We start from the raw sequence: 12,317 nt of genomic DNA, 5'->3' as shown, positions 1-12,317 counted from the left end.
ATTCCTGCTATCAAAATGACAGCCCTTGCATTTATAAATAAGTCTGAAAATTTGACTTATCTTCTTAGATAAGTCCCTTAGATAATCCCCTAGCTCTTAAGATACAAAGTTTATCTGTATGCAAGGATGTCAATCTATCTGACTATTAATTTGCTTTGCTTAAGTGCAACCTTATGGAAAACCGGTGATAATTCTGAGTGGCACTGAAATGCTGTCAGACTCTTGGTTTACCTTTTTTATTTTCTAAAACATAATTTTTAACTGTAATATAAAACATTCTAGATTTTACATAAACTTTATATTCTGCATAGAAAAATAAATATAGCTATATATCTTAAGTTATTGTCTTTTATACAAATGGCTTTTATATTACATACAAATGGACAAAAGCAATAAAATAAACATTAAAGCTCTTAAAAGACCCTTTGGTAAACTTCAAGTACTTACTGTCTTCTCCTGGACAAGGCATGCCTGGTTTCTCTGGAATGCTGGGGAAAACTAAAACAAAATATTGTATTTTTGGTATTGAAGATATTTATTACTGTATTAAAGTACCACAACTATTGTAATTTACATTATTCTTGAATTCAGTCTTAGCAACCTAATGTCTGGAAATCAGCTGCTTATTGATCCAATATCACTGGCCTGATCATTACACCAATTGCACTGTACGCTCAAGGTTTAAGTTTCACTAAAGCCAGGCAAAAGTCTCTAATTGATTTCAGTGGGCCTTGTATCCAATTGCTATATAGAGTTTTCATTCAAGGATATCAAAGTAATATATGAACATTAATAATCTTACCACAACCTTATGAGTTAATGAAGCAGAATTATCCCTGCTTTACATTTCAAACAGTCAATAAGACTCTGAAAGTTAGAAAGAGCACCCAGATTTCCTGAATCTAAGGACTTGTGCTCTTTTACCAAAAAGTCTCCTTTCAGATCCCATTAAAATCAAGATTGTGGGGCAGGTGCTTTAAAAACTCAAGGGAGGAAAGTAGTGCAAATGATTCAGGAATCTTGAAAAAAGAAATTAAGTACAGCCTAACTAGCATGGTTTGCATTAAGAATGTACCAGTGGAAATGAAACAATTGAGCTACTTTGAACAATGACAAAAAGACACAAGGAATAAATGCATTATTCATTTATATAATTTGAGGTGTAGATCCAAGTAAAAAAAAAACAGAAGTTGACAAAAGCTTTTATAATTAATCTTTGAAATGGGAGTAAATTATTTTTTTTAATAAAAGCCCCAGCTGAAACAGAGACCTAATAGCTAAAGATATTTTTGCTAGATTAAATGAAGCTATATGGCTGGAAATTTGCCAGAGAAGATGGTACCAGTACAGTCAAAAGAGCTCAGTTCAAAAACAACTATTTTATGGGAGTTATGAAGCATCTGATCAGCTATGCAAACCAGCTGATTAGGAAATAAATCAGCTTGCCCCAGTAAATCTTTTTTTTCCCCTTTTTTTGAAAAGAAGGTGCCATTGAGTTGGCTAACATAAGTAAAAAGCACCTAAAACCTGCAATTGGATCTACACACTCCAATTCTGGAACCCAAAATAAGCCACTCTTCCTTGAATGGGGTTCCACATAGGTACATGAAAACACCCATGTAGATACAATTGCATGATTTGGGATACAATAAGAACACTTCGGCTGAAAACAGATGTTGCCTTTGTGCTGCCATAAAAATGTTTATAGCAGCACAATACTAAAGTGAACAGATATACTAGCCCTTTGATGTGCCACAAATGCCTAATTTTTTTTAAATGACAATGACCCAAATCATAATTTATGCTGCACACTTGCAGCCAATGTCCATTTGTTTATGGCAGGAGAGTGCCACCCTGGGCAGGAGCTCCTGGAGCCTCATCTTAATACACAGGATTCCCAGGTTATGTCTGCAAGCACAGAGTAGAGGGGACTCCCATAAGGGTTCTACCCCATCCATGCTTGGAGACCGTGCCCTGACCTGCCATACATTGTATGCTGCCACATCCCAGGTTGGGGTGCTGTTTGCAAGCATGGAGGGGGAACTCCACCCTCCACACCTGCATGACATACCTGGGGAATCCTCCTGCATGGGATTCATTCACTGCATGTTTCTCCTCCACGGCACATTCTGCAAACATGGAAGAGGGAACTCTCCTCTAGGAGTTGCCCCTTCTGCACTTGCAGACACACACAGGGGGAATCCCTGTAGAGAGATGACCCCCACGCCCATATTATACTGCTGCATCCCAACACAGGGGGTGCATCTTTAAGTGCAGAGCATGGAACGCTGTGAGAGTTACTCCTTGGTACTACCGCTCACATGCAAGAAAAATTCCCTGAAGAGGGGTTTCCCCCCACACCATGATGGCCCAGTGCCTCTACAAGCAGAAGGTTTCCCCCACTTGCAGACATGCATCCCAAGTTAGGGGAAGCACGTAGGGCTTTTTCCTGCAGGATCAGATCCCCGAGGTCGCAGGAATGGCATGGAACTGACTTTGTGGGCCAACACACCTAATGTCATCTGTAGACGTCAATAAAGGAGATCAGCTGTGCCATGACACAGCTGATCATGCTCCAAAGATTACAACTTTTTTCAGTCTTAGAGACAAAAGCAACAGCTTAAACCTCTTCATATTCCTAAATTACTTTTTCCCAGACTCGTTTCTATTATACTTGACTAAAATGCCATTAATTTCTCAAAAATTCAGTTTGGAAAAAATAATTTTTTTTTTTTTATTTCTGTTACAGTTGTTCAATCCCATTTTTTTTTAGCTACTCAATTAACTGTTTTCATTTTTATCACATTAACTGAATAAGAAAGAACAGACTCTGACTTTTATAACTGAGCAGCTATTACCTCACAGCTCTTTAAATCTTTCTGCTCCATAAGTTCATTATGGTTTTGCAGACTTTCAAACTATATACAAGAGCAAGGATAAACTTCTGTGGCAACATTAGATTACAAGCATACAAAGGATGCCCATCAACATGGTTTAGAAGCCAAGATGATTACTAGAGTGGTCTGGAAGAAGTCCCTCCCATCTCCCCACAAATTTAATTCAGTAAAAAGAAGGGAGACTAGTAGGTGAGAAAGTGGCCTCTTGAAAGCTAGTAAAGACCACAGCCAGCAACTGGATACTGGATGAGATAAGCAAACATTGTGCCACACTTCACATCTACTGCACTGCTATATTCTTCACAAGAAGTTAAGGGACAACTCTCAAATTGCATAGTGCTTACCGTGAATAATGAGCCCTTCATCTCTACGCTGACAATACAGACGAAAGGCTTCTTCCAGTTCCATCTGAGATGAGATAGTGCATGGATCTCCTAGCAAAGGTAACAACAGAATAAGCAAGCAAGTTTACTATTAGGGTTAAGGATTTAAAGTACAGTAAAAGCTCTGTTATCCGGCATCCCCCAGAAATGGGGGATGCCGGATAACAAAATATGCCGGTTAACTGAGCAGCCTGGGCCGCCACTCTCCCGCCACGTCTGGGGCGTCCTACCACCCCTCCCGCCACATCACTGACCCTATTGTGGGCCCCGCACAGCCTGTTATGCCCCCAGGCTACGGGGGCTCGGCAGCACAGGCTGCTTTGCCCTGGGCCGTGGGGGCTCAGAGAAACGGGAAGTGCCTGCTGTGGCACTTCCGGTTTCACTTTATCTTACAAGCCGGCATGCCGGTTAACAGAACTTTTACTGTAGTTAGAAAAGTATAAACTAGGGATGTGAATGGTTAAGTAAATTAATTGTTTAACCAATAAGTGCAGTGAAAACCAGTTAGCTTAGCAGTTCAGCTGACAAACTGAGTTATGCTAAGGCTTTTTAGCCATAGTCCAGACCTTCCCAGAACTAAACAAAATTGAACACAGCACCTCCTGTGGCACTGGGAGATAGATGCGAGTGCTGTGATTGGGCACGAAGTGAGCAACAGGGCTGTACAAAATTTCGCTGGGTGTTTCGCTTCAAAGCTATTTTGACACATTTTGAGCTCGAAACAGCAAAATCAAAATGAAACAAAAGGATTCAAAACAAAACAAGGGCACTTGAAATGTTTAGAAAGTTTTGAAACGTTTCAAGTTTCGAAGCCGGGCTTGCTTGCAGCTAAACAGAAACTAAGGAGAGGGAGGACAGAAGAGTGGGGAAGAACTACTCTGATATTGACATCTAGCTCCCTGTTCAATTCCCCAGCTCTCTGATCACTTCCTCCAGCTTTTCCTGGGGGACGCCTGCCCCTGATCTGCATGTAGAAACCCTGCCCCCCAGTTCAATTCCTCAGCTCTCTGATCATTTCTCCAGCTCTTTCTGCAGGGTGTGGGCCCCCAATCTGTGCACAAGGAGGCCCATGACCCCCAGGAAGAGCTGGGGAAATGATCAGAGAGCTGGGGAATTGAACCAGGGGCTGGAAAAATGTTCAGGTCCCTGAACATTTCCCCAGTTCCCAGTTGGATTCCCCAGCTCCCTGATCTCTCTCTCAGCTCTCTCATCACTTCCCCCAGCTCTTCCTGGGAAGCATGGTCCCCCAGATGATGCATGATGACAGCAGGCTACTGCTGCCAGCTGGTGATGGAGGCAGCTCTGGACTATTTCCCCAGCTGGCAGCAGCAGCCTGTTAAAACCCTGCATGTAGATCTGGGGGCCCATGACCCCTGGGGGGGCTGCGGGGCTGTGCTGGACTCTTCCCAGGGGGCGTGGGCCCTCAGATCTGCATACAGGGTGACAGCAGGCTGCCGCTACCAGCTGGGACCAGTGCTGGGGGCAGCCTATGCCGAGCACTGGGAAGACTGATGCTGCCGCTGGCCCCAGCTGGCGGCAGCAGCCTGCTATCATCCTGTGTGCAGATCGGGGGGCTTGCGCTCCCCAGGGGGGATGCAGGGCTGTGCCAGATTCTTCCTGAGGGCGCAGGCTCCCGGATCTGCGTGCAGGATGACAGTAGGCTGCTGCTGCCAGCAAGTGATAGGAGTTTTGCTTTGAACAGTTTGAGGTACAGTTTCCCAGAAACCCCTGCACCTATCTCCTTGAAACTTAGCAGGCTTCATGACCTCAGAAGGGGCCACCATCCCTGCAATGTTCATCCAAGTCAGGTAAGAAATGACAAAGTTATAGGCATTTTCATAGTTCCCTATTATAGCGTATGGGCAAAACAGTTTTGACAAAACAAAATGGAACGGTGCTTTGAAACAGCGAAACGAAACAATGTCCCTTCAAAAGGGTGAAACAGAAGTTGAAACGAAACAGTGCTGTTTTGCACAGCCCCTGTAAGCAAGGCACAACAGTCTCCCTAGAAAGAATGTGCCTGGCACAGTGCAAGGGGATTGGTGCACCATATAAGGAATGTTTGGCACGGAGCCAGGGGATTGGACAATTCAGGATGAAAGATTTACAGAAGTAGTGGACAAACAAAGAGACCATGTGTGTTGTGGTGCCACCCTGTTGAGACAGGAGCAACCTCGGAATTCTCGTTTGAACAACAAGGAACCCAGAAACTAACATCCCACACACCCAGCAGAGGATCAGAGGCCTGGTACCCGCAAAGGTTGCTGCTGTAACGTTTAAAGAGTCACTTGCCAGGTTGTATTATGGGGAGAAAACCTGTAATATTGTCTAGGGGTTACTATTTATTAAACTTCACTTGATACCATCTCAGACAATTTGCTGTGTCAATCCTTGGAGGGCTCTGGCAAAAAGAATCCTAGTAGTAACGACCAGGCCAGGGTGGCATGCAGTGCCCCAGCAGGCATTAGGAGGAAGCGGGGCAGGCAGGGGGAAAGAGAGGGAGGTGTGGAGGGGGAATTACTACCCGTAGCTCAAAAGGAAAACAGGGAGCAGCCTAATGACTCATCAATTAAGCAATTAGCTGCTGGCTCATAGGTGCTCCCTCCCTCCTGCTGCAGGTTTTTACCTGGGCTCCGTCTGGCTGGGCTTGCCTTTTCACCCCCTTCCCCCAGTCAAAGGGATCTAGGAGCAGCTCCCAGCAGCAGCTGTTTCTGAGCTGCTATGTTATCAGTTAATTGTTTAACTGATATAATTAGAGGAGGTTAAACTAATATTTTTAAATGATATGTACATGCCTAATGTAAGCTGCAAGGACCACCTTAATTCAAGCAATGTTATGTTATCTTGATAGTGTATTAAGGGAAAACAAAATGCAGACATATCTGACATTGTTCCTTTTGTTTAAATGTTCCACCCTAGAGATTTCTGCTGCAGCAGCTAATATTTTTATTAGGAGGAAAAGTTAGAGGCAAGAAATGTACTTTTTATTGATAAATTAATCATCTTATTTACTTTAACAACATTTACTGGCCATGAAACAAGTATTTAATAATAATCATAATACTATATAATGGAAACAACAATGGATTAAAATTGGGATTGGTTCTCTTCGTCTTAGACACGGAGCACGAGGGTTGCCAACCGTCAGCAAATATACTGCCCGTCATCCTCCTGCTCTACTCGGCCTTGGTGAGACCATAGCTAGAGTACTACATCCAGTTCTGGGCGCCACACTTCAGGAAGCATGTGAGGCTTGAGAGAGTAGAAACAAGGGTCACACTCATGATTACAGGCCTAAAGACCAGGTCACATGAGGAGAGGCTGAGAGACTCAGGACTGTTCAGCCTGGAGAAGAGCAGACTCAGAAGGAGACTTGGTGGAAGCTTATATCAGGAGCGTACATCAGAACTTGGGGGAACGTCTATTTGCCAAGGCCCCCCAGGGGAGGGCAAGAGATAATGGGCACAAACTGATTGAAGATCATGTCAGACTAAACATAAGGAAAAACTTCTTTCCAAGTCAAGTGCTGAGGGTTTGGAACAGGCTCCCCCCAAAGGGGGTGCAGTCACCCACCCTGGCAATCTTCAAAAAAAGTCTTGACATCCATCTTGCTGGGGTTATCTGATCCCAGCAGTCTTTCTTGCCCAAGTGCAGGGGAGCTGGACCTGGTGATCTGTAAGGTCCCTTCCAGCCCTTAACTGCTATGAAACTATGGAAAAAGAAACATAATTTTTTGGACTGGCAACACTGCTAAGCATGCACAGAAAGGCAATCAATCCTTGCTCAAAGGACTTAGATTTTAAGTCCATGGGGAAAAGGAGTCCAGGAGAGCTGTTATACCTAAAAAGAGACCATACTAAAGGAACAAGATCAGATCATCCCAAAGCACAGAAAGGATGGGAAGTATAGCATGAGACTGGCCTGGCTAAACTTTTCAATTAGCTAATACTCAAAAAAGGATTCTTACAAGAAGTGGAAACTCAGCCACATTAGTAATGTGGAGTGAAAGAGTATACCACATTGACATACAGAGAAAAAAAAAAAAAAATCAAGAAGGCTAAGGCATGAATTGAGATACAGCTAGCAAGGCAAGTAAAAGGCGATTAGAAAAAAGCATTCTACAAATATATTAGAAATAAGAGGAAGACAAAGGAAAGCATAATTCCCTTCCTGAATGGGGAGACCAATCTAATAATGGAAGATACAAAGAAGGCTGAGATATTTAATGGCTTTTTTTAACTTCAGTCTTCATGAATAACATCAACTATCAGATGACAAGATCAGCTGGCAGCAAACAGCGGAGAAGATACGTACGGAAAGAAAAGGTTACAGATTATTTAGAGTAGTGGAAGGGTTTTTTTGTTGTTGTTGGGTTGTTTGTTTGGGTTTTTTTGGGGTGGGGGGGGCGGCTAAGTGTTAAAGTATTTTTAAGTTTACAGAGCCAGATGAGACTCATCCTAGGACACTCTAGGAATTGACTGTTACTGAGGTAACTGCAAAGTCCTGGGAAATATGAGAAAACTCATGGATGTTGGCTGAGGTTAGACCAACACTTGATCTGAATGGTTCAGACAGGGATGATTCTGCCTCAAGCAGGGGGTTTAACTATACGACCTTCTCACAGGTCCCTTCCAGCCTCTTTTTTCTAGGATTCTATGACAGACAGCTGAGGCTTAGAGATGGTAAGGCAGGAAAATTATACACAGCGAAGAATCTGCACAATTGATAATTACACATATTGTAGGATTTTTTCTTCTTTAGTATTTTTCCAGATTTATATTAGAAATAGGGAATAGCAAGAAAGCAAGAGAAAAGAACAGCCAGACCCACCTTACTAAGATCAGCAGGCTAGGTTGTGTAAGCATCAAAAGAGGGGAGGAGGAAAAAAAGTCCAAAAATGACTTAATAAAGTTACTGTTCAGCTTTTATGAGAATATTTTTCCCCGGAAATAAAGGTGCTTAAAAGGTAGAGGCAGAGTGTGGATATTAAGACCTAAGAAAGCTAACAAAACAGCAATCGATGCTATGGTATCTCAGTATATCAAATAAATAGGAAAAGTTTTGGTTAATTTATGAATGGCTTTAAATAATTAACTCAACAAGCCTGTACAACAGCTTAAGGAGCATCTTCCACCCTTTCAAGCAAACTAACGGGAAAAAATAGAATAGTATCTAAAATAAAAAGGGGAAATGGGATCAACTTGCTCTACAAAAATATGGAAAAAAAGGTCTAGCCCAGGCTTTGTTTGTGTAAAGACCCACAAAACATAAGAAATAAAAGGAAACATAAAAGTACATATAAATGTATTAATTATATAATCAGTAGCCAAAAAAATATTTTAGGGCAGGAATGTCTACACATTTAAGATAACTACCCCCCCATCCCCCAAAAAACAAAACGAGCAGCTATTCAGAGAGGAAAGATGTCTGAATCAAGTAAAATCAGCAGCAAACATGGATGAAAAGTGCTGCTTTGAAACCTCACAAAAATTTGATTGAACAGTTAATGATGATAAAATATTCACTGATCCAGCTCTCCAAAAAGGACATTTTAATATACTACTCCCTGGTATATATTCTCAGAGCCAGATAGTAAGACAAACCCTAACGTGGGACTTCAGAGACCTCTTTCCCCCCTCCGATTTCTAGCAGATCACGCAATTTATCTCCCTAACAATATAAGAGTATTCTCTACAGCATAAAACCATGGTTTTATTTCTGTGGGGTGTTTCAAATTTGTCTAGTATGTTCTGCATAAAAGTGTGCCAAATAAGTTGATCCTAGAGACTCTTAAAATGAGTCGGGACAAAACACCTAATTATGCTGTAGAGAATAATCTTACAAAGCAGGCCCAAAAACCCCATAAAAGAAAACCTGTGAAGAGCCATACACTTTAGCAGGAAAAATATTTTCAAGACAAATATCCAAATTTCATTTAAAAAAAAAAAAAAAAAAAAAAAAAAAAAAAAAAATAGTGTACAAAACCTTTCTTCTGTAAATCAAAAAGGCTGATGCATTGGGGTTCTTCACATATTTGGTGCCACTATTTTATTTTATTTATTTATTTTTTTAAACTTTCATGTCATATAAAACTCAAAAAAAAAAAAACTTTATATGAAAACAAAATAATGAATGTAAATCATAATTTGGATTTCCCCAGTGACATTATTCTTCAATAACATTTATCATTCTAAAACGTAAACAATAACCTGATATTACACTGTTTTTGATTAAAAACCCCCCAAATTTAAGAAACCCTGCTCTGAAGATGTCAGGAGGCAGAAATAATCCCAGGCTAGCTCTTTGCATTGATGCTCTAATTAATAGAATGGATTTCAATACCACCTTTAAGTGACAGTCTGTCACCAAAGATCAAGAAATGCAAGTTATCTGGATACAGTTTTAAACAACGCCCACTGACCTAATTTGCTAGTCAGGGGGGGGGAAAAAAAAAAGTGCAAAAAGGGTGTGTTGTCAGGCTGAAATCCATACCAGAACACACAGAAATGTTTCAAGATGTAAATTCCATAATAAGGCCTTATCCAGGAGGATCATGAAAATACTTGCAAGTAGACTGAAATGGAATAATACCCAAATTGGGTAGTATTTAGAATAAAAGAAGTGTCATATTTGGTCAGGCCAGTGGTCTACACAGCCGAATATCCCATCTCCAACAGGGGCAGAAGTGGATACTATAGAAGGAGAACATTGAACCAGATATCTCTAAAGCAGTGGTTCTCAACCTTTTTTTAACTCGAGGCAGCTGTCCATAACTTTTGTGAATTGAGCAGCACCCCATTTCAAAAACTGATTTATTTGTTATAGACAAAAAACAGCTCCCTTCCCCCCTGCCCATCTTCATCCCCACATGCACACAGAACATTTAAAAATGTATTTCAACCTCAGGAGGTAGGTTTTGCTAGAGCAGGGATGTCAAACTCATCTGACCTGGGGCCTGCCCTGCGGGCCGAATAGAGCCCACCGACAGGAACCCAGCTACATCACGGCAGAAGTTTGCAGAGCAGCAGCACCTTTAATCTCACTCTTTTTACTGCGTGTCCTCCTCTGCTGCTGCAGAGTGGCCGAGAGGCAAAAACTGTGGCATTACTTGCCTCTTGACCATTCAACAGTGGGAGAGGGAAAGCACACAGCAAAAAGAGCAAGATTAAAGGTGCTGCTGTGCCATGAATTGTCACTGCAATTTAGGTAGGTTCCTACCCATGGACCCTCCCACATGTGGTGGTTTCTGCACCTATAGCACTCACATTTGACCTGTCAGACTGTGCTACATGCAGCACCTGCTCTGTCTGGATCAGGACACAAGCTGCATGTGGTGACCACTGTAGCTCGTCTGGGATGGACACTGCATGCAGTGCAGGTTCCAGACTGGCTGGAGTCGGCACCAGATCTAACATACATGGGGACCCCCCGCCCCCACTATAACAGGGCCCCTGCCCTGTTACTGAGAGATGGAGGGAGCTCAAGGCCCACTAGCCAACACAACCCCTTGAAAAACTTAAATGGCAAAAAGGGACTTTAAATAAGATTGCTGCCCACCCCAGCTGTAGGAAGTGATTGGCAGGCCTGGGGCAGAAGTAGTCAGGTGACTCGGGGAGAGATGCAAAAAACCCAAGGCTTGGCCCAGAAGGGGCAGGTTGGCTGTAGGAATTGCAGGAGGCAGAGCTCCATGGATGAGCTAGTCCAGACTGCCTGGGAGAAAGGACTTTGTCCCACAGAAGGAGTGGAAGGGAAACTGTGCACCATGAGCAACACAAGGTAAGTGCCTCAAACTTTTCACATTGGTGCAACCGCAGGGTAAAATTAATCCCGACAGAGGCGCTTGTATTTTGTAAGCAGACACTCATGCTTTGATTTGTTTGGACCAAAGAAATGGGGTGGCTGTAAAGGGTGGATTTTGAGGCCACTGAGTTGTGGCAGAGGCACCCAGCTCAGAGCACTCCTCAGGCATTGTGTCCAAATGTGTTCAGAGGGAGGGTCATGGTGTGTCGGAGGACTGCATATCTGATAGCAAAGACGGAGAGGAGAACATAATTCCCATGCCCACAAAGAGTGTGCTTAGGGGCCCGCAAGGGGCTAGAACTAGGGCCCAAGAACCTAGGGTCTTGGTGCCATGGACCCTAGGCAGTGGGACCCAGCCAGATTAAAAGTGAGCTGAGGCCAGGAAGGGCCTGGGTACAGCCAAGGACCTACCCCAAAACCTGCATCTGCTTCCTGGGGGCAGCCTCCCTATGAAACTATAAACAGGGGTGGGCAACTATTCGGGCCTGAGGGCCATGTAGGGAGTTTTGATGAGTTGCCATGGACTGGGTCAGCATCCCACCCTCTCACAACAACACAAGTCCCTACAGGGTTTTGGGCAGGCAAGAAGCAGTGTTCAGGAGCAAAATATAAATATTTACCCCCCCATATGCAAAAATAGGAAAATTCATACATTTTATGTGGATTGATGTGATTGAGGCACCAAAACAGGAGGCTGGATGAATCTAAGTCAATAAGACTTACAAGATGAACAAGGAGAAGTTTTACATGAGTTTTGCAATACAACTGAAATACAAATTTAACTCACATTTAAGAGAGGAACATGTTAATTATGCCACCTGAAACTGATTAAAATAATGTGGATTTTCTCTAAGTACCTCAGAAGTAGAATCATTTGTTTCTGCAAAAATTATTTTCTGTTAAATTAAAAAAACAAAACAAAACAAAACACACACAACTTATAACCTTTATTATCCAAGGATATTGGAAAGTGTTAACTAGGTATACTTTTTGTCAGTTTTCATGCGACTTTAGTGCATGCCTTGAGAAAAATAAACAAGGCCACAATGATTCATGGTGGCTATTCAAAACATGCTGGACAGTACAGGTATCAGGCAGCTTAGGAAGCCTTGAGCTGCAGCGTAAGCAGATGACAAAGCTACAAAACAAAAAAGAAGAGTAGAAAAATCTTACCACTCTTACACACAGTAAGCAGGAGGCCACCTGTACATTAAAGCTGTGAAGACCTGACCCACCA

At 42.6% G+C, this 12,317-nt stretch overlaps 1 protein-coding gene across 10 annotated transcripts in view; it reads right to left on the bottom strand.

Annotated features, from left to right (window-relative positions):
• The window catches only part of PRKCZ (protein kinase C zeta), a 223,187-nt gene that overhangs the window by 182,331 nt on the left and 28,539 nt on the right, over nucleotides 1-12,317 (bottom strand). For 5 of the 10 annotated variants that reach the window (XR_003095613.1, XR_003095614.1, XM_006016195.3 and 2 more), the window contains exons 4-5: nucleotides 3,242-3,331; nucleotides 448-498 (exon numbers count right to left, since the gene is read on the bottom strand). Coding sequence is in view for 6 of the 10 variants with exons in the window: in XM_006016195.3 (XP_006016257.1) it covers nucleotides 448-498; nucleotides 3,242-3,331 (141 nt within the window). In the remaining 4 variants the exon portion in view is untranslated. Of the gene's footprint in view, nucleotides 1-447; nucleotides 499-3,241; nucleotides 3,369-12,253 lie in introns of those variants that run through there. The other 5 variants (XM_025211699.1, XM_025211734.1, XM_025211719.1 and 2 more) reach the window with 4 other exon arrangements.

This window comes from Alligator sinensis, unplaced genomic scaffold (assembly GCF_000455745.1).
Source record: "Alligator sinensis unplaced genomic scaffold, ASM45574v1 scaffold366_1, whole genome shotgun sequence".
Taxonomy (NCBI): Eukaryota; Metazoa; Chordata; order Crocodylia; family Alligatoridae; genus Alligator; species Alligator sinensis.
The sequence above is the reverse complement of the archived record's forward strand: the minus strand, read 5'-3'. Positions and strand labels throughout refer to the sequence as shown.